This window comes from Sceloporus occidentalis, unplaced genomic scaffold, assembly GCF_023333645.1.
Source record: "Sceloporus occidentalis isolate IW3139 unplaced genomic scaffold, rSceOcc1.0.p SCAF_172, whole genome shotgun sequence".
Lineage (NCBI taxonomy): Eukaryota > Metazoa > Chordata > Lepidosauria > Squamata > Phrynosomatidae > Sceloporus > Sceloporus occidentalis.
In genome coordinates, this window is record NW_028317152.1 from 38,867 (window position 1) to 65,050 (window position 26,184).

At 42.6% G+C, this 26,184-nt stretch overlaps 1 protein-coding gene across 1 annotated transcript in view; it reads left to right on the plus strand.

Moving 5' to 3' along the window:
- LOC149279305 (Golgi-specific brefeldin A-resistance guanine nucleotide exchange factor 1-like) overlaps positions 1-26,184 on the plus strand; it is a 168,495-nt gene that overhangs the window by 16,161 nt on the left and 126,150 nt on the right. The window contains exon 6 of the mRNA XM_089501339.1: positions 6,828-6,882. Coding sequence (XP_089357465.1) covers positions 6,828-6,882 — 55 coding nt within the window. The remainder of the gene's footprint in view (positions 1-6,827; positions 6,883-26,184) is intronic.

Sequence of the window (26,184 nt, forward strand, 5' to 3'; positions counted from 1 at the left end):
ATTTGGGGGGCCCTGGGGCAATTTTTGCACCGGGGCCCAGTGGTTTTTAGTTAACCCCTGGCCCTGATCAAAAGTTTACATTACATTAACCCCTTGATGACAATTGCCGGTCCGGGCACGTCACGGAAAAACATGTCGTTAACATTTTTTTTTAATTTTTTTTACCCAAACGGCGTTGCTGTAATGCCTCGACATCGAGGCATTCAGCAACGCCATGATCGGAATCAGGGGCCATGTCTGGCCCCTCCCCGGGGCGTCAACATCCGCCATACAATGTATGGCGGCGGACGCCCGTTTTAAAAGCGTTTAGGAGGCGATCAACGATCACCTCCTAAACTTAAATGCTGTCACTGGAATGCCTCGATCAGGAGGCATCCAGCGACACCAAACACTTGGACTGTGACCGCTCCGGAGAGCGGTCACAGCCGCAGCTGCCGGTGATCTTCGCCATCAGCAAGATGGCGGCGGCCCGGGAAAAAAAATAATAAAGACGAAAAAGTTCGCTAGACGGTCTCCTGACCCTCTAGAGAACTCTGGCTCCACTTGCAGGTTGAATATAGGTACTGCATTCAACCATGCAAGTCAATGGAGCTCAGCTTTCTAATCACAGTGTGATTAGAAAAAAAAAAAACTAAAAATAAAATAAAATTAATAATCATTAGAAAAAAAATAGTAAAACACCAGTAAAATGTAAAAATAATTTCCCTCTGATGTCACTATCAGGGGAACCTTCAAGTTGAAAAAAAATGTTAAAAATGTTTTAAAAAAGGCAAAAAAAAATTCCTAAAAAGTCCTAAAATTAGCACATTAGTTTAAAACAATTTTCGCATGGAAAGAGTTAAAATACTGGCATATTAAATGCCCATGGGGTGTCTGCTTTTAAAAAATGTATGATTTGATGGGGTAAATTGAATTGGCCAGATTCAACAATGTCCCAAATAACACGGGGGGAAGGATGGCCACACATCTAATTTCCAATTAGAAAAATGCACACGTACCAAATGTGGCCTTTTAGTTCCCCCCAAAAATGACACACACTCACATGCATATACCAGGAGCTGTAAATTCATACATAAAGTAGGTGTGTGTGGGGAAAAATACACACACAAAAATACTACTGCAAACTTTGAAAAAATGCTGGTGGTAAAATGCAATGCATGCAAAGAGTTAAAATACCAGCATTTAAAATACCCTGGGGTGTCTAGTTTTCAAAAATATATGGTTTTGTTGGGCACACTGAAATGGCCTGGCTCAAAGATGTACCAATGCGCATGCCCCAAATGTGGCCCTTTTGCCCCCAAACAGCCAGGCAAAATCATTCATGTGAGGTATCGCTGTACTCAGGAGATGTTGCTAAACACATATTGGGGTGTTTTATGATAGTGACATATACCAGAACCTGTTTATTCATACCTAAAGTAAAATGTGTGTGAAAAAACAAACGCAAAAAAAATTACTACCATAAAGTTTGACAAAGGCTGATGGTAGAATAAGTGCTTGGAAAGGGTTAAAATACTAGCACTTGGAATACCCTGGGCTGTCTAGTTTTCAAAAATATATGACTTGATGGGGTAAATTGCATTGGCCGGCTTCAAAGATACCCGAAATGGCACATGGGGGGAAGAATTACCAGATTTGGAAAAAAAGGCTTTGAAATAGCAAAACGCTACCTGTACTTTTTGCCCCATAATGTGTAGAAAAAAGCAAAAAAACATTGGGTATTTCTAAACTCAGGACAAATAGTAGAATCTATTTAGCAGGTTTTTTCATTACCTTTTATAGATGAGTAAAAGATTTTTCAACTAAAAGTTAGAAACAGTCATTTTTTTCTAAAATTTTCACCATATTTTATACTTTTTTTTAATAGTAAATAATATGATACAATCAAAACAATGTCATCTAAAGAAAGCCCTTCTTGTCCTGAAAAAAACAATATCTAATGTGTGTGGGTTCAGTAAACGGGAAAGAAGAAAATTACAACTAAACACGAGCAGCGCAGAAATGTTAAAACGGCCATTGTCACGAAGGGTACAAAAAGTAAAATCGGGGGCGTGGCCGACCAGCGAACAAGATGGACGCATAAGTCCTGAGCTCCCGCGCATCACGCTCGTTAATAGGCTTCGGTTTTTCGATAAACCCCCCCGAGATGGGCAAACACTCTAAGCTAAATACCCCGAAGCCATCGGGGTCCAAGGACAGGACCACTCTTACCTCCGTGCGCTCCTTCTTCACCGCGCCGTCCGACCAGGACTCCCGCGATTCCTCGCAACGGCCGCCATCTTCTCCCGCGAGTCCGGCAAGTGAACCAGCCGACGAGGATTGCGCTACCTCGCAGACACCTCACACTCACCGGGCAGATCGCCTATGGCACGACAAGCTCGACTCTCTACCCTCTAAGGATGATATCGCGGTGATTGTCGACAGGGCTACGCAAGGCATCCACGTGAGTCTTTCTGCTATACAAGCAGACATACGACATATTGGCGACCGCGTAGCCTCTCTGGAAGACGCGCAGCCAAAGATTTGTAAAACCGTTGACGCTCTGACTTCCCAGCTACGGGGCCAGGCAGATGCTCTAGTGCAACTCACCGGGAAATTGGAAGACCTCGATAACCGAGGCCGGCGAAATAACCTGAGGGTCCGTGGTATACCGGAATCGGTTACTCATGAGGAGATTGCCCCGACGCTACAAATTATCTTTAATAAGATTCTCAACAGGCCGACTGACACACTCATCCATCTTGACAGGGCTCATAGGGCTCTCCGTCAGAAACCTACGGGATCCGCACCCCCAAGGGATGTTGTTTGTTGCCTCCAAAGTTATCCCCTGAAGGAAGAGATCATGCGCCATTACAGGAGTAACGCAACTTGCTTATGGGACTCGCACCCTATCACCATTTTTCAGGATCTTTCGCCACTCACGCTGCAGGCTCGGAGACTGCTCCGTCCCGTCACACAGGCCCTGCGCGAGGCTAATATCCCCTATCAGTGGGGTTTTCCGTTTGCCCTTCTGGTCCGCCGTGGCAACGCTACCCATGTCATCCGGCACGCCAGTGATGTCCGCCAGTTCACAGAGGACCTTGGTCTACCGGCGTGCGAGGTCACCGACTGGGAGCCGTCATTTTCTGCACCGGAGACTCTGCTGGACCCTTCACAAGATTGGTCTCCCAGGCCGCAAAGGCGTAAGAAGCACAAACATCAAGACACCCCTTGATTACAAAAAGTAAAATCAGCCTTTGTCACGAAGGGGTTAAATGTTTGGCCTTGGAACACACACAGGTTAAAATGGCAATTAAAGATTCATTTCCCACACCCATGGCTTTTTAAGTTGCAATTACTGTCTTTGTATAAATAAGTCAATAAGTTTGTTAACTCTCACGTGCTTTTGCTGAGCAGGCTAGATACTGAGCCATAAGGAGCCGAAAATAACAAAACACCTGCATAATGGAACTTTTTACTGATGGAAAAGGATATAAAAGATATCCACAGCCTTGAAGATGCCAGTCAGTACTGTTTAATCACTTAGATGAAGTGGAAAACGTATATCTCTTGATACTAAGCCAAGGTCAGGTAGACCAAGAAAATGTTTGGCCACAACTGCCAGAAGAATTGTTCGGGATACAAATAAAAACCCACAGTTAACCTCCGGAGAAAAAAGGTGGTGGTTGTTTCAAGGAGCACAATACGACGATACTTGAACAACAATGAGCTGCGTTGTCAAGTTGCCAGAAAGAAACCTTTACTGCGCCAATGCCACAAAAAAGCTCAGTTAGAAAATGCCTGACAACACCTTGACATGCCTCACAGCTTCTGGCACGCTGTAATTTGCAGTGACAAGACGAAAAAATACAGCTTTATGGTCACAGCCATAAGCGCTATGTTTGGAGAGGGGTCAACATGTCTGCCTCAGTAACCCCCTGAGGCTGAAGACACATGCGTGTATGATTGAGTTTGTGAGGAGGGTGTGGTGTTAAACCAAATATAAAAATATAACACAAAGGTTCGTCTACTTTAACAGATATTTAATAAGAGACAAAAACACAGTAACCTACAATAAATGAGTGACAGCCCAACATACAATACAACACTTTCCAAGACTAACCTGCAACCTAAAGGTCCAACATAACCCAGCCCACCACCGGTTGCCCCATCCATGCAAGATGGTGGGCAAAGAGAGACTGGACTAAGATTTTGCATTCAACAGGCATATTGAATCACTGTAGGTGTGCCCTCCTTAACATATCAAATACACATGTGATACAGTTCAACTGGCAAAAACATTGACAACAATACTTATGTCGCCACAGAGGGCACTGGTGGATTCCTGGGGAAACACCCTTTCTCGCACCACGTCGCTCTTTTGAGGTTACATATTGCTTGTGATGGACAACACTCGGTGGTGGTTACAGAAAGGGAGCTTGTGTGGCAACCCTGGTTTTATTACCAATCCTTAGGACCAGGGTTTACCCAGCCACGACTATGGAACTCTCCGCAGACTATTCCTGGGGAAGTTTCTGAGGCTGATGTTTAGGATTCTGATATCTGATCGATTTTTGGACCATAACGTCTTCGGGCCCGGAGCTCTCCATTGGTACTTGGGATTGACGCCGATCCCTCGGGATCGCCTCGAAATAGTGACTCTTTATCGGGTGAGGATTGCTGGCCATAGAACTGTATGGCGGTGCGGGGCTGTCTGATGGTTGATGAGATTATATCCCTAATCCTATCATGTGTTGTGTATCAATATCTGTGCTGTCTTAAATAAACTGAGTTCTGTTTTACTCTTACACTGTCTCAACTAGTGCTTGGTGGGAGAATTACAGAGGACTAACTCTTGAGCAACTCAGTATTCACGGCAAGGAAGATTTCAATTGCGGAGCTACTCAGCCTGAGTATGGGTCTCTGTCACAAAGTCCTATAGCGAAAAGAATACCATCCCCACTGTGAAGCATGCTGATGGCTCACTGATGTTTTGTGGGGATATGAGCTCTAAAGACACAGGGAATCTTGTGAAAATTGATGGCAAGATGAATGCAGCAGAGAATTTGCATTCTTCTGCGCGTGGGGTGCTCTTTGACTTTCCAGCATGGCAATGACCCTAAGCACAAGGCCAAGTTGACCCTCTAGTGGTTACAGCAGAAAAAGGTGAAGATTTGAACTGATCTTAATGTCATTGAGCCACTCTGGGGACATCTCAAATGTGTGGTTTACTCATGACCACAAAAAAACAGAGGCATTTTGCCATGGTGAATGGGCAGCTATACCACATGCAAGAGTTTGGGGCCTCATAGACAACTATTACAAAATACTACATGCTGTCATTGATGCTAAGTTTTGAACAGGTGTCATTTGATTTTTCTCTTGCCATGCTTTGTTTTATGATTGTGCCATTCAGTTATAACCTACGGTTGAGTATGAATCCCATGAAAAATGAAAGTGCCTGCCCACTCATGTATTTTTTTTTTTTTGTTAATGGTACATATATAACCAATGAAATGCAAAGTTATGAGCACAACTGTATATACACTCACTGGCCACTTTATTAGGTACACCTTGCTAGTACCGGGTTGGACGCCCTTTTGCCTTCAGAACTGCCTTCATTCGTTGTGGCATTCTTTCTACAAGGTGCTGGAAACATTCCTCTGAGATTTTGGTCCATACAGACCGGATGACATCACGCAGTTGCTGGAGATTTGTCACATCCATGATGTGAATCTCTTTTTCTGCCACATGCCAAAGGTCCTATATTGGATTGAGATCTGGTGACTTATGATTATGTTAGCTTTGTGACATGGAGCATTATCCTGCTGGAAGTAGCCATCAGAAGATGGGTACACTGTGGTCATAAAGGGATGGACATGGTCAGCAACAATACTCAGGTAGGCTGTTGCATTTAAACGATGCTCAATTGGTACTTAAGGGCCCAACGTGTGCCAAGAAAATGCACCCCCCCACATCATTACACCACCAGCCTAAACCGTTGATACATGACAGGATGGATCCATACTTTCATGTTGTTTAAGCCAAAGTCTAACCCTGCTACCTGAATGTCGCAGCTGGAATCGAGACTCAATCGAGGCAACGTTCTTACAGTCCTCCATTGTCCAATTATGGTGAGCCTGTGCGAATTGTAGCCTCAGTTTACTGTTCTTAGCTGACAGGAGTGGCACCCGGTGTGGTCTTCTGCTGCTGTAGCCCATCTGCTTCAAGGTTCGACTTGTTGTACATTGAGTGATGTCACAACCAAGGTATGCAGAATACGAGTTACTGTTGCCTTTGTCATCTCAAACCAGTCTGCCTATTCTCCCCCGACATCAACAAGGGATTTTCGTCCACAAAACTGCTGCTCCCTGGATATTTTTTCGGACCATTCTCTGTAAACCCCTGGTTGTGCGTGAAAGTCCCAATAAATCCGCAGTTTCTGAATTACTCACATCAGCCCATCTGACACCAACAACCTTGCCACATTCAAAGTCACTTAAATCCCCAATATAAAAAGGGTGGGGGCATCAATACACAAGGGAGGGGATTGGCTGGGGCATCACATAAATCAATATACAAGGGTGTGGGGGCATAAATACAAGGGTGTGGGGGGCTCATTAAATCAATACTAAAAGATGCTGGGCTGGGGCATCAATACACAAGGGGGCAAAAATACAAAAAGGGGCAGTTAATGACAAAGCAGTGTAAAAAATAATTTTTTTATGCTTCAAATACTTCAGGAGTACTGGTTACTACCCTATGTTGCCTATTCTAGGCTCTACTATTACTAAAGCTATTACTTAGAACATTAAAAGATTACTAACCCAGTTTATTTTTTGTTTCAGACTACCTCAATTTAAGGAAGAAGCTAAAAGTTATGTTGGAACAAACATGAAAAAGGTATATCAGTTGTTTCTTTTTTTTAACGCACTGCTTGGTTTTTATACAACACAGTTTGGTATATGATATTTTTGACAATGTCCTTACAGATAATTTCTGGTTTTATAACACTTCATATCTATCTAAACGTATAGGTATTATATTACATAGACAGTCTGAGAGGGAGGCAGCAAGTTCTCCCACTTAAAAAGATGAGAGAGGCCTGTAATTTTCACCACACTTCAACTATGAGAGACAGAATGGGGGGAAAGAATACAGGAAATCACATTGTAGGAGCTCTAATGAATTCATTGGTAAATTCCTCAGAAAAATAAGTATTTGGTCACCTACAAACAAGCAAGATATCTGGCTCTCACAGATCTGTAACATCTTCTTTAAGAGTCTCCTCTGTCCTCCACTCGTTACCTGTATTAATGGCACCTGTTTGAACTTATCAGTATAAAAGACACCTGTCCACAACCTCAAACAGTCACACTCCAAACCCCACTATGGCCAAGACCAAAGAGCTGTCGAAGGACACCAGAAACAAAATTGTAGACCTGCACCAGGCTGGGAAGACTGAATCTGCAATAGACAAGCAGCTTGGTGTGAAGAAATCAAATGTGGGAGCAATTATTCGAAAATGGAAGACATACAGGACCACTGATAATCTCCCTCGATCTGGGGCTCCACGCAAGATCTCACTCCGTGGTGTCAAAATGATCACAAGAGCGGTGAGCAAAAATCCCAGAACCACACGGGGGGACCTAGTGAATGACCTGCAGAGAGCTGGGACCAAAGTAACAAAGGCTACCATCAGTAACACACTACGCCACCAGGGACTCAAATCATGCAGTGCCAGACGTGTCCCCCTGCTTAAGCCAGTACATGTCTGGGCCCGTCTGAAGTTTGCTAGAGAGCATTTGGATGATACAGAAGAGGATTGGGCGAATGTCATACGGTCAGATGAAACCAAGGTAGAACTTTTTGGTAGAAACTCAACTCTATGCTGAGTTGCATCCAAAGAACACCATACCTTACGGTGAAGCATGGGGGTGGAAACATCATGCTTTGGGGCTGTTTTTCTGCAAAGGGACCAGGACGACTGATCCGTGTAAAGGAAAGAATGAATGGGGCCATGTATCGTGAGATTTTGAGTGAAAACCTCCTTCCATCAGCAAGGGCATTGAAGATGAAACGTGGCTGGGTCTTTCAGCATGACAATGATCCCAAACACACCGCCCGGGCAGCGAAGGAGTGGCTTCGTAAGAAGCATTTCTAGGTCCTGGAGTGACCTAGCCAGTCTCCAGATCTCAACCCCATAGAAAATCTTTGGAGGGAGTTGAAAGCCCGTGTTGCCTAGCAACAGCCCCAAAACATCACTGCTCTAGAGGAGATCTGCATGGAGGTATGGTCCAAAATACCAGCAACAGCGTGTGAAAACCTTGTGAAGACTTACAGAAAACGTTTGACCTTTGTCATTGCCAACAAAGGGTATGTAACAAAGTATTGATATGAACTTTTGTTATTGACCAAATACTTATTTTCCACCATAATTTGCAAATAAATTCTTTAAAAATCAGACAATGTGATTTATGGACTTTGTTGCCTCATTCTGTCTCTCATAGTGTACCTATGGTGAAAATTACAGGCCTCTCTCATCTTTTTAAGTGGGAGAACTTGCACAATTGGTGGCTGACTAAATACTTTTTTGCCCCACTGTAAGTGCTTTCCTTTTACCTGTCCTATGATCAGATGGTCAAAACAAACAGAACATCCTAAAAGACCTGAAGCGCAAACATTTTTTAAATTAAAAAACGTTCTAACATGTACCTTTCCTTTGTCATGTTCTGAGCAGATCACAGCATATGCTTGGCTAATTGGAAGCTCATTTTTAATTTTCAGGAAACCTTTGTATAGTATATAATGTAATGAATTTCCGAGCTGGATAGGTTACAGCTGAACCAATTAAGCTTTGCTTATTGACGTATACATGAGCACTCAACCAACTTTTATGTCCGCTATTAAACTTTACTTTTGCTGGCTTTGCCCTTTCAGTAATACTATTTCTATATACAGAAAACAAGTTTATTTTTTCAAATACGTTTAATATTTGGCTGGAAATCTACTGACAACTTAACCCCTTAACTACAATTGACGTACCGGGCACATCTTGGAAAAACATCCCTTTGGCGACCATTGACGTGCCTGTCCTGTCATGGCTTTAAAAGGGTGTACAAAGCGATCTAGAGACGCCTTCTTCTCCCAAACTGTGTTGCCTTAACACTGAGATCTGTTGCCCATCACCCTGAAGCCTGATTTTAAAGAGCTTAAACGGTGCCACTGAAATGCCATGATAGCGAGGTGTTAAGTGACACCGAAAACCCACCCCAGGACGCACTGTGACTGCTCCGGAGAGTGGTGACAAGTGACACTACGACATATTGGAATAGATTTTGCCTCTCGCAAGATGGTGCCGATAAGTTTCCAAGAGGTTTTCTCCAGATCTGTGGGCACCCTGCAGGGTGAATACAAGTACTGCATTAAACCACTCAAGCCAATGGAATCCAGCTTATTAATCACAAAAAAAGTTAAGCATGAATTTGGTAATGTAAAAATTCCCCCGCTGATGTCGCCATCTAGATGGAACCATCTAGTTCCAACAAAATGTCAAAACGAAAATTATCTCTTCACAAAAATTCTCGTGTGGAAAGAGTGAAAATACTGACATGTAAAAAGCCCATGAAGTGTCTAGATGTAAAAAAAAAAAAAAAAAAAGTATGATTTGACGGGGTAAATCGAATTGTCCAGGTTCATAAGGCCAAGCTAGATATAGGATAAGGGCAAGTACTAAAGGAAAGTACTCAGAGGTTGGGCAGACTGGATGGGCCTACTGGTTCTTATCTGCCGTCACTTTCTATGTTTCTATGTCCCAAAAATAGGACATAGGCACATACTGACCAGATGTCCAAATAGCAAAAAATGCAAACCTCATAAAGGTAGAGTTTTACCTCACAAATAACCTGACAAGCCCATGTATCGCTGTACTCGGGAGATGTTGCTCAACACATATGTGACTGGACTGACCTGTACCCCGACTGGGTACTCCCACTTTTACCGCCAGGCAGAACCAGCATTGCAGAGAGAAGGGGCTGCTTTACCACGGTGGCTTGCCGAATCTGAGCTACGCAGTGGGGCAATTGTCCTGAAAAGGACAACAAGTGATCGTAGCAGAGGACACAGCTCTTCAGGAACCCCGGCGGCACTGTAGTATACAGACGTATAGAAATACAGCACTCTACCACCCTGATAAGGGCAGCACCGACTTACCTCAATAACAAGGCAGGAGGTAAAACAGGAACTATTTATTTGGCAAACACAAGGGCTTATATACAGTCCAACGCAGGAAAAAGGCCATAAACATGTCCACATAGCCCCGCTCAGCCCAGACAGTCCAAACACTTAGGCCACCGACCCCCGAAGGAGCGGCGGTGATCCCGGGCTAACGATGGATAGCTCGGGGGCCTTAGGATATCCTTTCCAAAAAGCAACGTGATCGGTCACAGGGACCCTGAGCGGCAGCAGTTCAAAGTTCCCGCTGTCCTGGAAGTCCCATCCGCCGGGAATCTACAGGCGGCTCACTCCCCAGACTACACCTGGTCGGCACCACACCACCCCTGGGGTATCTCCATATGATAGTGCTGTGGTCGGGCCAATGGTGTCCTAGTTATACAGGGTTAAAAGTCTGGGGGCAGGACATGTGGCACATGGATAGGGTAGGACATGAAGGAGAACACAGTATACGCAAGTAAACACCACAAATATGGGGAAAGTACAAAAATCCACACATTTTAACCCTCGATGGTCGCAACCACTACGACAGACACAGATTTACCCGTCACAACATATTATTGTGGTGGTCTTTGACAGTGATATATTCCAGGACCAGTAAATTCATACCTAAAGTATGTGTGTGAAAAAAAAATACCACCATACATGTTGGCAAAGGCCGGTGGTAAAATTAGTGCATGGAAAGAGTTGAAATACCAGTATTTGAAATACCCTGGGGTGTCTGGTTTTCAAAAAATATTTGGCTTGATTGGGGTAAAGTGGTGGGCTCCCAAATTTGGCATGTGGGCAAAATGACCATATTTGAAAAAAAAATATTTTGAAATAGAAATATACGAGTTGTAATTATTGACCTATAACGTGCAAAAAAACCCGTCAAAAACATAAAAACATTGGGTATTTCTAAACTCAGGACAACTATTAGGATCTACTTAGCAGGGTTTTTTTAATTAGCGTTTGTAGATGAGTAAAATATTTTTCAAGTAAAAGTCAGAAAAAGTCCTTTATTTCTCCATGTTTTACCATACTTTATACTTTTTTTTATAGTAAATGATAAGATACAATCAAATTAATGACATCCAAAGATGTCTCGTGAAAAAAAACAATATAAAACTTGTGTGGGTGTGGTGAACGGGAAAGAAGAAAATCACAGGTAAACATGAGCACAGCAGAAACTTTAAAACGGCCATTGTCACGAAGGGTACAAAAAATAAAATCAGCCATTGTTACTAAGGGGTTAATATGATTTGTGGGACAGCTTGCATTGTTTTCGGGGGTTTCGTACAAATCGCCAAATTTGCAAAAATTCGGTACAATTCGAATCTGAATGCGCAAATATAACCTGAGGCACTTTCTAGCATTAATTAAAATAGATATAATTGAGCCACTTAAGGACCTGGCTTTTTGTACCCTTTGTGACCAAGACTGTTTAAACACTTTTGTGGTGCTTGTGTTTAGCTGTAATGTTCTCCTCACCCATTTAGTGTACCCACCCAAGTTATATATTGTTTTTTTTCAAGACAAGAAGGCCTTTCTTCAGATAGGATTTGATCATATCTAATTTCCTATAAATAAATGATTTTTTGTGAACAATATTTTACACATCCAAAAAAAATAATGAAAAAACCTGCTAAATAGATCTGCCTCGTGTTATTTCGGTGATCTATAAAACCAGCCAATGCAATTTACCATCAAATCATATATTTTTGAAAATTAGACTCCCCAGCGTATTTCAAATGTTATTTTAACCCTTTTTAGGTACTAATTTTACCACCAGCCTTTGTCAACATCTGTGGTAGTATTTTTTTTTGTTAACTTTTTAAAAAAAAAATTGTCACACAAATTGTACTTTAGGTGTGAATTTATAGCTCCTGGTACGCGTCTTTGTCTGGTTGTTTTGGGTCTAAAAGGCCACATTTTGGATGTGTGCTTTTTTCCATTTTGTGCATATGCCTTATATTTGAAATTGGCCACTCCAATTTACCCCATCAAACCATTTTTTTTTTTTTTTTAAGTAAACACCCCTTGGGTATTTGAAATGCTTTTATTTTAACTCCAAGCACGTCATTGGTCGTTAACTGACCATTTTTGGCTGGTGTGCCTGGCCCGTCATCGGTTGTTGAGTTAAAACAATCATTGATGTATCTATAAACAAACGTTTTGTAAACCAAAAGGATACTGGGGCCTTTTTAAAGTATGGTATCAATACATTTCTTTCTACGGCTCATGTAAATAGAAAATAATTAAATCTAATAGTCAAAAAAGAAAAGAAAAAATTGACCAGTGAGGGTCATTATAACTCCTCATTGTGGGTAATGAAAAAAGTATAATAAAAGTATTATGAAAATTAATGGCAAATGCAAAACCTTATATATTTTAAGGAACCGTTGATAAGTTATCCACATCCTATTTAGAATTAACCTATAAGTTGATAGATAAGCATCTTCCCATGCTTTATTTTAACCTGTCAGTTTCTCTTAGTTTCTCAATTCTAGTGTTGTCATACCCCTTAAATATAAGTATTGTAAGAAGCGCTGTGTAAATTGTTGCTGCTATACAAGTAAAAGAAAAGACCCTTAAAACCCTACAGTGGTGGTCAAAAGTTTTGAGAATGACACATATACATTTTCACAAAGTCTGCTACCTCTGTCTAGATGGTGGCAATTTGCATATACTCCAGAATGTTATGAAGAGTGATGAGATAATTTGCAATCAATTGTAAAGTCCCTCTTTGTCATGAAAATTAACTTAATCCCTAAAAAACATAGTTACATAGGCTGAAAAGAGACATGCGTCCATCAAGTTCAGCCTTTCCAATTTTGCAAAAACTAGGGGAAAAAAAATCATCCTTGACCCCAGAATGGCACAGATCTCTCCTTAGAGTAATAAGATATGTCATAGTACATAAGGTTGAAAAAAGACCATCAATCAAAAAAGTCCATCAAGTTCAACCCTTCTACCTAACCTTCCTACTCTTAATCCAAAAGAAGGCAAAAAAAACCCTAGTTAAGCTACTTTAAATTCTGCCATCGGGGGAAAAAATCCTTCTTTACTCCAAAAGGCAATCGGATTTCTCCTTGGATCAAGACGCTCTAAAATATTAATTCTATTTATGGCCCTATAGCCTTTCTAAAAAAAATAAAAAATATCCAGACCGCTTTTGAAGGCATATAATGTATATGATAACACCACCTCCCTTGGCAGTGAATTCCATACCTTATTGTCCTTTAAAAATGATATCCTTGAATATTATGTTTTTGCAAGTATTAATCCAGTTGCAGAGTCTGTACAGACATTTAAACAGCTAAAACAGAATTCCACATCCTTATTGTCCTTACTGTAAAAAAAACACTTTCCTTTGCCTTAGACCAGGGGCATCCAACATGCGGCCCACAGGACCTCGAGGTGCGGCCCGCGTGAGATCGGCAGCCAGGGCAACCGGGATCACAAGGGCCCTGATGCTTACCTGTGGGAGGGTCTTTTGTACTGCACAGAGGAAGCGGAACCCAGCAGAGTCACGTGAATGTATGTGACCCAGAGGCGTATATAGGGTATGGCAGCTATGGCACGTGCCATGGGCGCCATCTCAAGGGGGGCGCCGGTGAGCGGCTTTTAAATGCTGTTTTTTTGTTTTGTTTTTTATGCGGAGGAGAGAGAGGGGCGCCTAGCAACTGCTCGCCGCCCCTCATTCTCCTCCACGAGCCCTCTACCCCTGTCCCGGTGCCGGCATTTCATTTTGTTTCATGGCGCTCAGCAGTGAAACAGCGGGCACCAGCGAGCGGCTTTTAAACACTGATGCGGAGGAGAGAGATGGGCGCCTAGCAACCGCTCGGCGCCCCTTGTTCTCCCCCGCATCAAAAAAAAGAAGACAGCGTTTAAAAGCCGCTCGCTGGTGCCCGCTGCTTCACTGCTGGGCGCCGAAATATGATGTCATATTACGGTGCTCAGCAGTGAAGCAGCGGGCACCAGCGAGCAGTGCAGGAAGACAGCAGCATCGTGCTCCCGTCGCTGGACTTCAAGGTGAGAGGGGGGAGGGTATATAGTGGGTAAGGGGGGGAGAGGATATATAGTGGGTAGGGGGGGGAGAGGATATATAGTGGGTAGGGGGGGAGAGGATATATAGTGGGTAGGGGGGGAGAGGATATATAGTGGGTGGGGGGGGAGAGGATATATAGTGGGTAGGGGGGGAGAGGATATATAGTGGGTAGGGGGGGGAGGATATATAGTGGGTAGGGGGGGAGAGGATATATAGTGGGTGGGGGGGTATATAGTGGGTAAGGAGGAGGGAGAGGGGTTAGAAAGTGATAAGGGAGGGAGATGGGGTAGATATAAGTAAAGAGTGTGCATTAATGTGTGGATGCATTGAGTGAATGAGGGAGAGCATGAGTTAATGTGCGGATGCATTGAGTGAATGAGGGAGAGCATGAGTTAATGTGTGGATGAGTTGTCTGAATGAGGGAAAGCATGAGTTAATGTGTGGATGAATTGTCTGAATGAGGGAAAGCATGAGTTAATGTGTGGATGAATTGTCTGAATTAAAGTGTGAATTAGTGAGTGACTGTAAAAGTGTTTGTGTATCATAGATGTAAAATTGTGGAAGGGCAAAGATGGCACTAGCAGGAGGTTTGAGCCTTGGGGACCAAGATGGCACAGGCAAGGTGTATATGGGACAAAGATGGGACAGGCCGGACTGTTTGGGGACAAAGTTGACTTGTGCTGGACTATTTGAGGACAAAGATTGCAAATCTAATGTGTGTTATCTGGGTGCTGGTCTGGTTCTATGTGGGCAGTGTAGACGCCAGGGCTGGCTTTGGGGTGTGCAACCTGTGATCTATGCCTGTAATTTAGGGGTTTTTAAATATACCTTTTTAATGTCGTGTTTTTATGCGAATTCCAATTGATCTTTACCTGCAAAGCTGGGTTTTTGTGTTATTCTGTAGATCCATATGTGCTATGCTATGTTTCCATACATTATTTACGTGTACCTGAGTTAATATGTCTTATTCAGTTGATTAATACCTGCAATGTGGTTTCCATGTATTTATTTGATCTATACCTGCAATGCTACGTTTCATATATTATTGTATACTTGCAAATACAGGATTTATATGTCTGATTCTGTTTATTTGATCTATACCTTCAGTGCTGAAATCACAAGTGAATTTCAATTGATCTGGCTTTGTGTGTTGATCTATACCTGCTATCGGCAGCAGGGACTAATATTTATATATATATGGGCAGCAGGGGCTAGTAAATGGGTTTTAGATATTTGGACAGGGGCGCAATTTCAGTGCTTGCCATAGGCTCTATTTTCAGTAGATACGCCTCTGGCGTGACCTCACATGTCTCTGCTCCATTCCTTCTTCCTCTGTGCAGTACAAGAGAAGTGCAGTACAAGAGAACGCAGTGGGAGGCCGTGGCCCCTACTGAAGTCTGTGAGCGGCATTGAGGGAGCTATAAGGCATTTCAGGAGGCAGAGTGGCATACAGAGGGTTTAAAGGCATTTCTGGAGGCAGAGTGGCATTAAGGGGGTTAAAATGCATATCATAGAGCACTCTGCCTACAGAAATGCCTTATGCCTCCCATACCCTGGTGTGTAGGCGGGGCAGCGGGTAGACGTCTCCTGAAGGAGATGGCGTTAGCAGCGGGGGTTGTCTGCGTCTGCGTATACACCCTCCAGCTGTAAGAGATAATTCCCCACAGCGATGCAGGGAACTCTCCTCTATGAGAGCCAGGGAAGGTCTGCACAATGGACACAGACAACCCCCACTGCTAACGACACCTCCTTCCGGCTGCAGCGGAAATTGCCTACGCAAATCGGGTAGAGGTCTACCCGCTGCCTGACTACACACCTTGGTAAGTTTGGAGGTTACCAGACAGGTGGATCCAAGTCCCCTGCAGCGCTGCAGGGGATCTGGATCTTAGTCTCATAGTCTATTAAGGTCTGATTGTAAGACAACGCATTTGCTCTGAAAAAAACCTCGTCTTATAATCGAGCAAATACGGTAATCTGTGAATTAATGACTATATGAATGTGTATGTGTGATAGCATGGATGTGTAAGTGGGGGGCGTGGTACAGGGTGGCTGTAAGTGATGTGCAGACCCCATACTGCTGGCAGCATCAATACACAAGGGGGTCAGCTAGCCAGGTTTCCGCATGTACTGGCTGACTTGGCATGATAGGCGTGTGATTGGGAACAGCAATCACAGTGCCATCATGCCTAGGTTCCAGCATTTACTGGTTGCCTGGGTATGATCATGCCAAGTCATATAAGGACATTTTTGTCCAATTTTGGTGTGTTAACCACAATTTTATTAACAGTAAGTAACACACCAAAAGTGGACAAAAAATACAATAACAATGTTAATTTATGTATGATTGTTGACGGCAATCACACTCCTATCATGCCCAGCCAACCAGTACATGCTGGAATCTGGGTATGCCTGAGATTCCTGTTAACAATCATAATATATATAAAAACATTATTACATTTTTATTACAATTTTGGTGTGTAACTTACTTTTATTAAAAGTGTGGGATTTTTTATTGTTTTTAAAGGTGGGGTGAATCCTGAATTTTCAGTTTTGGTCCAGAACTTTCATTTCGGTGCATCCCTGGAATAAATAGAACTATTTCATTTTTACTTATCCAGAATCCTGAATTTGTAGTCACAAAAGTTTCTAGGCCCAGAAATCAGTGAGAGGAAAAGTAAAGGTTTTGTGTCATTTACTTTATTTTAATCTGCATATTTTATTAAAGGCTCTATTTTCTCACAGTGAAAAATGTGTGCGGCCCTCACACGTATACAATTCTGATGAAGTGACCCCCTGCAGAAAAAACTTGGACTAAATCTCTTTCCAGTTTAAATGTGTGACAATGTGTCTTATGCTTACGAATAGATTTCCACACAATAGTTTGTATTGACCCCAAATATATTTGTATTATGATATCATATCCCCTCTGAGGCTCTGTTTTTCTGAACGAAACAGATTTAAATTTGTGAACCTTTCCTCATAACAAGTGTTCCATTCCTTTTATAAATTTTCTAGCCTGCCTCTGCACTTTTCTAGTGACATAATATCCTTCTTTAGAATAGGTGCCCAAAATTGCACGGCATATTCAAGGTGTGGTCTTACCATTGATTTATAAAGAGGCAAAATTATATTTTTATCCTGCAAATTAATGCCCCTTTTTATACATGACAATACCTTACTGGCCTTAGCAACTGCTGACTGATATTGCACATTGTTGCCTAGTTTGTTGTCTATAACAATTCCCAAATCCTTCTCATTTGTTATCCCTAATTCACTACCATTTAGGGTGTAAGTTCCTTGGCATTCCTTACACTGAAGAGCATAACTTTGCATTCATCTCCATTAACCCCTTAATCCCCCTTCTTTTTCGTAGTACCCCCCCCTTTGGACTAATGAAAAAACCTGCTAAATAGGTTCTATTTGTCCTGAGAAATAACCAATGTTTTATGTTTTTATGCTTTTTTTCTGCAAGTTATTTGGCAATAATTACAAGTAGCGTTTTGCTTCTACTTTATGGTAGTACCGTGTTTGCTCTGAAAAATAACCATCGTCTTATATTTGAGGTCGTCTTCTAATCAGACCTCAAATAGAGATCTGATTACAAGACTAAGAGCCAGATCCCCCGCAGTGCTGCAGGGGACCTGTATCCACCTCTCCAGCAGCTGGCTTAGGTCTGCGCGATGTGCACAGACAACCTCTGCTGCTGCCGGCACTTATGCCGGGGCTTCTATGACGGAGCGCCATTCCGGTGCTCATTCATATTAGCCCCTGCAGAAGTTCCTGCAGCAGCAGCGGAGTTTGTCTGTGCGCATCATATAGACCTTCACCAGCTGCCACCACTACACACCAAGGAATCTGAAGCATGGGGAGTAGTCTAGGGAAGTACTGGAAAGTCGGGGGGAGGGTAAGAGTGGCATATGAGGGGGTATAAGGGCTTTCTGGAGACAGTGTGGCATATAGGGGGTTAACAAGAATATCAGGGAGGCAGAATGGCATATAGGGGTTAAAATGAATATCAGGGAGGCAGAGCGGTGTATATAGGGGGGGTATAAGACATTTCTGGGAGGCAGAGTGGCATAAAAGGGGGTATAAGGCATATCTCGGGGGCAGATGTGCATAACCGGGAGCAGGTTTGCAAATAAAAAGAAATTAAAACAAAAATGCATTTTTCTCAATCATAGTTTTTATTAAATATGAAAAAAATAGTTTTACTTTTTCTTATAGGATAGTCTTACATTCAGGCTTCTTTTTTTCCCCCCTAAATTAATATTCAAATTTTGGGGGATTCTCTTATAGTCAGGGTCGTCTTTACACACACACATTGTACTTAAGGTGTGAATTTACTGCTCCTGGTATATGTCACACCCCAATATGTATACATCTCCTGAGTACAGCGATACCCCCCATACATTGGTTTGTTGGGTTATTTTGAAGGTAAAGGGCCACCTTTTGTGAGGTGCGCATTTTTTGGCATTTGGACATCTGGTCAGTCTGTGCCCACGTCCCATATTTTGGACATCTTTGAAGCTGGACAATTCGATTTACCCCATCAAATTGTACATTTTCTTAAAATTAGCCACCCCATGGGCAGTTAAAATGCCAATATTTGAACTCTTTCCATGCGATAAGTTTTGTGAAGATATAGTGCTATTTGTAGGACTTAAAAAAAACGTTTTGTGTGTGTGTGTGTGTGTATATATATATATATATATATATATATAATATGCGATGTCAGAAAAAGAGTATTGCAGAGTATGCGGTGATAGCTCTTTTATTGGACTAACATAATATATAAAAGATAAGCTTTCAAGCGTTATCCTCTCTTCATCAGGTCTGAAGCAATACCGATCAACATGGCAGAGGTTATAACTTAAAGCAAGTGATGGTATTAGGGAAGGGAAAAGTTAGAGAAATAACCAAAGGACAGAACAAATAAACCTAGGGAAACCAGTAAACACATTAACACATCAGAGACAATAACAATTAGACACACATTGGACATTAAGATGAATGTTCATATGAAGTTCTGGTAGTGTGTCAGGAAACCAGAATCCACATAAAGACACTAGGGCTGCAACTTAGTTTGCCAATTATTTTTTAGATTAATCTATGAATCGGATTAAAAAAAAAATGCAAATTTTTTTAATTTAAAATAATGTAATAAAAAACGTACAATTTACACTTTCATGTCTTTATCACAATGGCATTTCCCTATTTACCTTCTTATTTTACTGACATAATAATAAAAGCTACAAGAACCCAAACAGTGTTTCTCAAACTAGGTTTTAACTCCCTGATTCACCACTCTTCCTCCCCCAGGTATGCCACTCTGAAATTCATTATACCCCCCCATACACCACTCTACCTCCCCCTATACACCACTCCAACTCCCCCAGATATGCCACTCTGCCTCCCTGAAATTCATTACAGCCCCATACACCACTCTGCTACCCTGAAATTCATTATACCCCCATACACTACTATAACTCACCCATACACCACTCTGCCTCCTCCCCCTCCCATACACCACTCTGCCTCCTCCCCCCTCCCCTACACCACTCTGCCTCCTCCCCCCCTCCCCTACACCACTCTGCCTCCTCCCCCTTCCATACATCACTCTGCCTCCTCCCCCTCCCATACACCACTTTGCCTCCTCTCCCCTCCCATACACCACTTTGCCTCTTCCCCCTCTCCCATACACCATTTTACCTCCTCCCCCTCCCATACTCCACTTTGCCTCTTCCCCCTCTCCCATACACCATTTTACCTCCTCCCCCTCCCATACACCACTCTGGCTCCTCCCCCTCCCATACACCACTATGCCTCCTCCCCCCTCCCATACACCACTCTGCCTCTCTCCCCCTCCCATACACCACTCTGCCTCCTGTCAGCAACGGAGGTTCACAAGACACCAGGGAGCCGGGTAGAGAGGCAGAGGGGTGTATGAGAGGGGGAGGAGCCAGAGTGGTGTATGGGAGCCACCCTCTGCCTCTCTCCTGACTCCCTGGTGTCTTGTAAACCTCCGTTGCTGACAGGCACTTTCACTGCAGCTTCATAGAACCCTCAGCGTAAGTGAAGGGGAGTAACGGAGGCTGTCTGTGCGCATCGCGCAGACCCCCACCGGCTGACAGAGAGGATGATAGTCTGCAGGAGACCTCGATTCTCTGTCAGCCGGTGGGGGTCTGCACGATGTGCACAGACAGCCTCCGTTACTTCCCTTCACTTCCGCTGGGGCTTCTACATCATGTGATGCTGCCACTGCATCGTAGGAATGGAAGTGGAGGGGAGAGGCGGAAGTTGTCTGTGCTCATCGCATAGACACCCACCGGCTGACAGTGAGGGGAATCCAGGTCCCCTGCAGCGTTGTGGGGGATCTGGATTCTAGTGTTATAATACGATCTCTGTTTGAGGTCGGATTATACAAGGAGAGCTTTTGCTCTGAAAAAACCCTCTTTTTATAATCGATAAAAATCGATTCGACTTATCGATAATGAAAATAGTTGTCAACGATTTTCATTATCCATTATCGATTTTATCGATTAGTTGTTTCAGCCCTAAAAGACATTCTTTTATGGTGTTAAAGATGTTATCATTTTCATCTCAAATGCTTTCCTTTTCTTGAGAGCCTTTAAAGTTCCCTTTAAGTACTTTAATTTTCAGGTTTTGGATGGAGTGATTATTCTGTGTGAAATGTCCTACCGGGGTGCAATATTTGTCTTCCTCATGGTTTTTGATAGAGCTTCTGTGTAGGTTCATTCTGAGGTGCAGCTTAAGCCCAGTTTCTCAATGTAGCACCCATTGTCACATGCTGAATATTGTATCATGTATACCACGTTTGCAGATGTGCATGAGTATAAATCCTTGATGATGTATGTTTTGTTGTTGTGACTGGCTGTGTTACTGTCACATATATGTTGACAAAGTTTGCAGCAGGATTTGTTTTATTGTACAGTGCCATTCTGTGTATGCTCCTCTTCAGGTGCCAGTTTGCTGCGGACTAATCTTTCCTTGCCATTCCAGGAGGCTCAGATGGAGAGATGGCTCTGCCTACCAGGTAGGGCAGGAAACCCTGTAAAAAAGTGGACCTTTCTCCCCAGTATTGTTTCCTTCCCTACTCAGGTAGGAGGCATGTTAGTTATGCTCCCTTCTTTTTTTATTTTCTTTGGAGCCCCGGGGGGTAATCCGTTGTTTGAGTTCCTGGCAGAGGTCCTTGGGCGGACCCAGGGAACCACAACAGCAGGCTGCAGCAGAGACAAGACCCCTCTCTCAACTTGGCTTACCTTCCTTTAGCCCGGGGGGGCTCCCTGGGCAGATTCCCGGCACCATGCTCCTTCCTGCACCCTGGAGAGACACAGCACTGCTCTGGTCCGGTGATTTTAGTGCATTTCTGGCACTTGCGGGCTCGTTAACCGACACTTCCAGTTCTAACTGTCAACTTCCGGTCCTGAGCTTCCTAAATAAAGGCACTAGATGGGTAAGATCTCTCCTTTTTTGCTGCTACTTCATGGCTTGCTGCGTCCTGTGGATTTCTGCTGTACCTGTTAGTACATGATTGTGAAAAATAATTTATTCTGTAGACGGTCTGGAGAGCACTGAAGTTCTGGTACCCGACCCTTCACCACAGGCCAGTCAGTATTCTTTCAGACAATGTCACCGTAGTGGCATTTCTCTCCAAGCAGGGAGGCACAATGAGCAGACGCCTACAGGCCCTGACTGCACAATTCTGTTAATGGGGAGAGTTCAACCAGTGCACAATCTCTGCTATTCACATCTAGGGGCCCTCGTATCAGGAGGCAGACTACCTAAGCAGACGAGCCGTGCACCCGGGGGAGTGGAGCCTGAACAGGGATGTATTCGATCATATCACAAGGAAATATGGCATACCCCAGATAGACCTGATGGCCTCCCAGTCACAGACAGGTGAAGGAGTTTTTTTCACTTTCCCCAAAGGGACAGCCTCAAACCCTAGAAGCGCTCTCAGACCTGGGACTATGATCTGCCATACACTTTCCCCCCAATACCTCTTATCTCCAGAGTCCTTCGAAAGATAAAGGAAAGCCCTCACAAGTTCATCATGATCGCTCCTTTCTGGCCAAGAAGGATCTGGTTCTCAGACCTTGCCCGCCTGGTGAAGGACATTCTCCTCCAGGGTCCTATTCTCCACCCAGATCCTTCCCGCCTCAACCTTTCGGCCTGGCTTCTGAGAGGGATATCATGATCTCTAGAGGTCTACCTACATTGAGATCGATACTATCCTCTCCAGTAGAAAGACTTCCACTTCAGCTAAATACCAGAAGGTCTGGGAAACCTTTGTTTCTTGGTGCAGGGTGAATAACATATACTCCCTCTCCATTCAGGATGTGCTACAATTCCTCCAAGACGGCTTTGATGGTGGTCTGAAGCCGGCTACTATTAAGGTCCAGGTTTCGGCTTTAAGCTATAAACTGGCAGAAGATCCCTTGCTCTCTATACTATCCAAAGGAATGTCCCACTTATCAGTTCCCCATGGGATTAACCTTGTTCTGAGACAACTTACCTCTCAGCACTTTGAGCCTCTAGAAGAGACTTTTCTAAATCTACTCACCTACAAGTTTGTCCTCCTAGTGGCCATCACTTCTGCAAGATGGGTAGGTGAGACCCAGGCCTTCACCAGATTGGAGGTGTTCCTCAGGGTCCTCCTGAATAGGGGTCATTAGGTTGCCACCAGAATTTCTATCTAAGGTGGTCTCGCATTTTCACTCGGCTCAAGGATTCTTACCCATGGAAGAAATCCAATTACCTTTTCCTATTTTTTTCTGGTGTCTGCAAGGGGGTGTCAGTATCCAAGGCTTCCATAGCCTGTTGGATCAAAGATTCTATCACTCGCTAATTCTCCATCTGTGCCACCTGGAATGGCAAGAAAAATGTGAATTCTTACCTGGGAATTCTCTTTCCTTGTCCATTTCCACTGTGGCACATTTAGCTCCCACTCATTAAATTCTCCTTTTGTTTTTGTTGCACAATTTGTGTCTGAGTATGTCTCTATAACCACACTGGGTGGGTGGAGCCATCTCTCCATCTGTGCCACTGTGGAAATGGACAAGGAAAGGGAATTCCAGGTAAGAATTCCAATTTTTCCAAACCTGATTAGTACGCAGCAAACTGGCACCAGAACAGGAGCGTACACAGAATGGCACTGTATGATGCAACAATTCCCGCTGCAAACTTTGTCAACATATTTGACAGTAACACAGCCAGTCACATCAACAAAACATACATCATCAAGTATTCATACTCATATACATCTGCAAACGTGGTATACATGATACAATGTTCAGCATGTGACAAAAGGTGCTACATTGGGGAAACTGGGCTTAAGCTGCACCTCAGAATGAACCTACACAAAAACCATGAGGAAGACAAATATTGCACCCCGGTAGGACATCATTTCACACAATAATCAACACCATAAAAGAGTGTCTTTATGTGGATTCTGGTTCCCTGACACACTACCAGAACTTCATATAAACATTCATCTTAATGTCCAATGTGTGTCTAATTGTTATTGTCTCTGATGTGTTAATGTGTTTATTGGTTTCCCTAGGTTTATTTGTTCTGTCCTTTGGTTATCTCTCTACCTCTCTGCATTTTTCACCTCCAGGCCAATTATTTATGACACCACCCAACCCCCCCTTCCCTAATACCATCACTTGCTTTAAGTTATAACCTCTGTCAGGTTTTTTTTTTGTTTTTTTTATTACAATACTCTTACAATTATATAAATACATGAATGTAATTATAAATATCTGCGTAAAAATGTAGAAGATACAATCAACACAACAAATTACAAAATAGAAAAAACAGACCGGGATATCCAATTATTATCTCCAAGTCCAGAAAAGAGAGGGGGAAAAAAAATAACACATTCATACCATTCACGCATATCACTCTTACACTAGGGAGGAGCTTGCGTCTTATAATTGTAATTATATGGTTGACCTATTGTGTATATTATCCAGTAAATGGGTACTTGCCCAACCAGGGCTTCCAGATTTTTAGAATTTATCTGCTCTCTGTTGTGCTTGAAAAAATCCTCGTTCCATTAAACATTGATGTTTTATTTGATTAATTACATTCTCTTTGTTTATTGGCGACTTTTGTTGCCACTTTCTTGCTATGACAATCTTCATGGCCAGTAAACACTGAATGACCAAGAATCTTTGGTTAGTGGATATATTGGCTAAATCCACATGTGAAAGTGCCTTCTCTGGGGTTGGTAGGATATCCTTATTTATCAGTTCTGAGATAATCCTTAATAATTCACACCAGGATTGCTGAATTTTACAACCGCTCTACCATAGATGTTTAAATGTACCTTGGTCCAAATTGCATAGCCAGCATAGGGATGAAACACTCTGATTATATTTTAACAGGAATTATATACCAACGTAACATTATTTTATAGTGTAATTCTATCATGTTTAAGCAGTGGGAAGCTCTATATATTTCCAATAAACTAGATGTCCATTGGGATTGATCGATTTAAACATTAAGATCATATTGCCAATATTTTTTGTAGAGTTTCTAAAGGAGCCGATGGAATAATTTTTTTTTGAAAAAATTCCAAAATTCCATAGAACTTTTAAGAGTTATATGTAGACACTTTATCATTGTGGTTAATCTATCCTGATGCAGCCATAGTAGACGTTCTAGGTTCGACATTCCGATTAGTTCTTGTTCAACAAGGAACCAATCTTCATTATTACTTTGTTTATATTGTATCTTCAGGATGTGTGTAAACATTCAATCCTCCCTTACTTTTGCTAGTATAAATAATTTTCCTGGAGATTCTAGGTTTTTTATCAGATCAGATAAATTTCTCGATACTTTTTTGGAATATTTGTATCCAAGACTTCGGGAGTCTAATTGATATCATTCTTAGCGGATATAACCATTTAGGAATTATGTAGAATCTAATTATATTCTGCCTAACCGTGATACAAATAATCCCTTCCACTCGGATATTTGTTGTAGAAGTTCATCTCGTAACTTACTATAATTAGCATCAATGATATGAGGAATCTTTAGTGGGATGACAATTCCTAAGTAATCAATTTTATTAGTTTCCCCATGTAAAATCATTTTTTTCCTTCAGTTTTACTCTTGTCGGACCTGGAAAATTCACCATCCCCTCTGGTGTTTTAATATTTAGTTTATAATTAGAAAATGTACTAAAGATTAATATTTCATCCATCAATGCGTTTAAAGAGTTCTCTGGATCATATAGGGGTATTAAAACATCATCTGCATTTAAACTACCGTATTTGCTCGATTATAAGACGACCCCCCCAAATCTTAATATTAATTTAGGAAAAAAAGAAAAAGCCTGAATATAAGACGACCCTATAGGAAAAAAGTTTTACCAGTAAATGTTAATTCATTTAAACTATTTTTTTAATAAAAGCTATGATTGAGAAAAATATTTTGGTTTTATTTCCTTCATTTTCCAACCTGCCCCCCAGTACCTGTTCTTTGACAGCCGGGGAATGTTTGCGCGATGCACGCAGACAACCCCCGCTGGTAGCCACGCCTCCTTCCGGCTGCAGCGTGAGTCTACACGCTGCCCCAGCTACATGACAGCTGCACACCGGGGACTCTGAAGTACCAGTAAGTGGGGCGGGGGGGTTGAGACAGGAGGATCCAGATCCCCTGCAGCTGCGGGGGATCTGGATCTTAGTCGTCTCATAGTCAGACTTTGAGGTCTGATTATAAGACGACCCCGATTATAAGACGAGGGGTATTTTTCAGAGCATTTGCTCTGAGAAAAACCTCGTCTTATAATCGAGCAAATACGGTAATTTTATTTTCTACATCCCCAATCCTAATATCTTTAATTTCCCCATTGTTCCGGATCCTGGCAGAGGGCATCCCTGTCTGGTGCCATTGGTAATACCGAACCA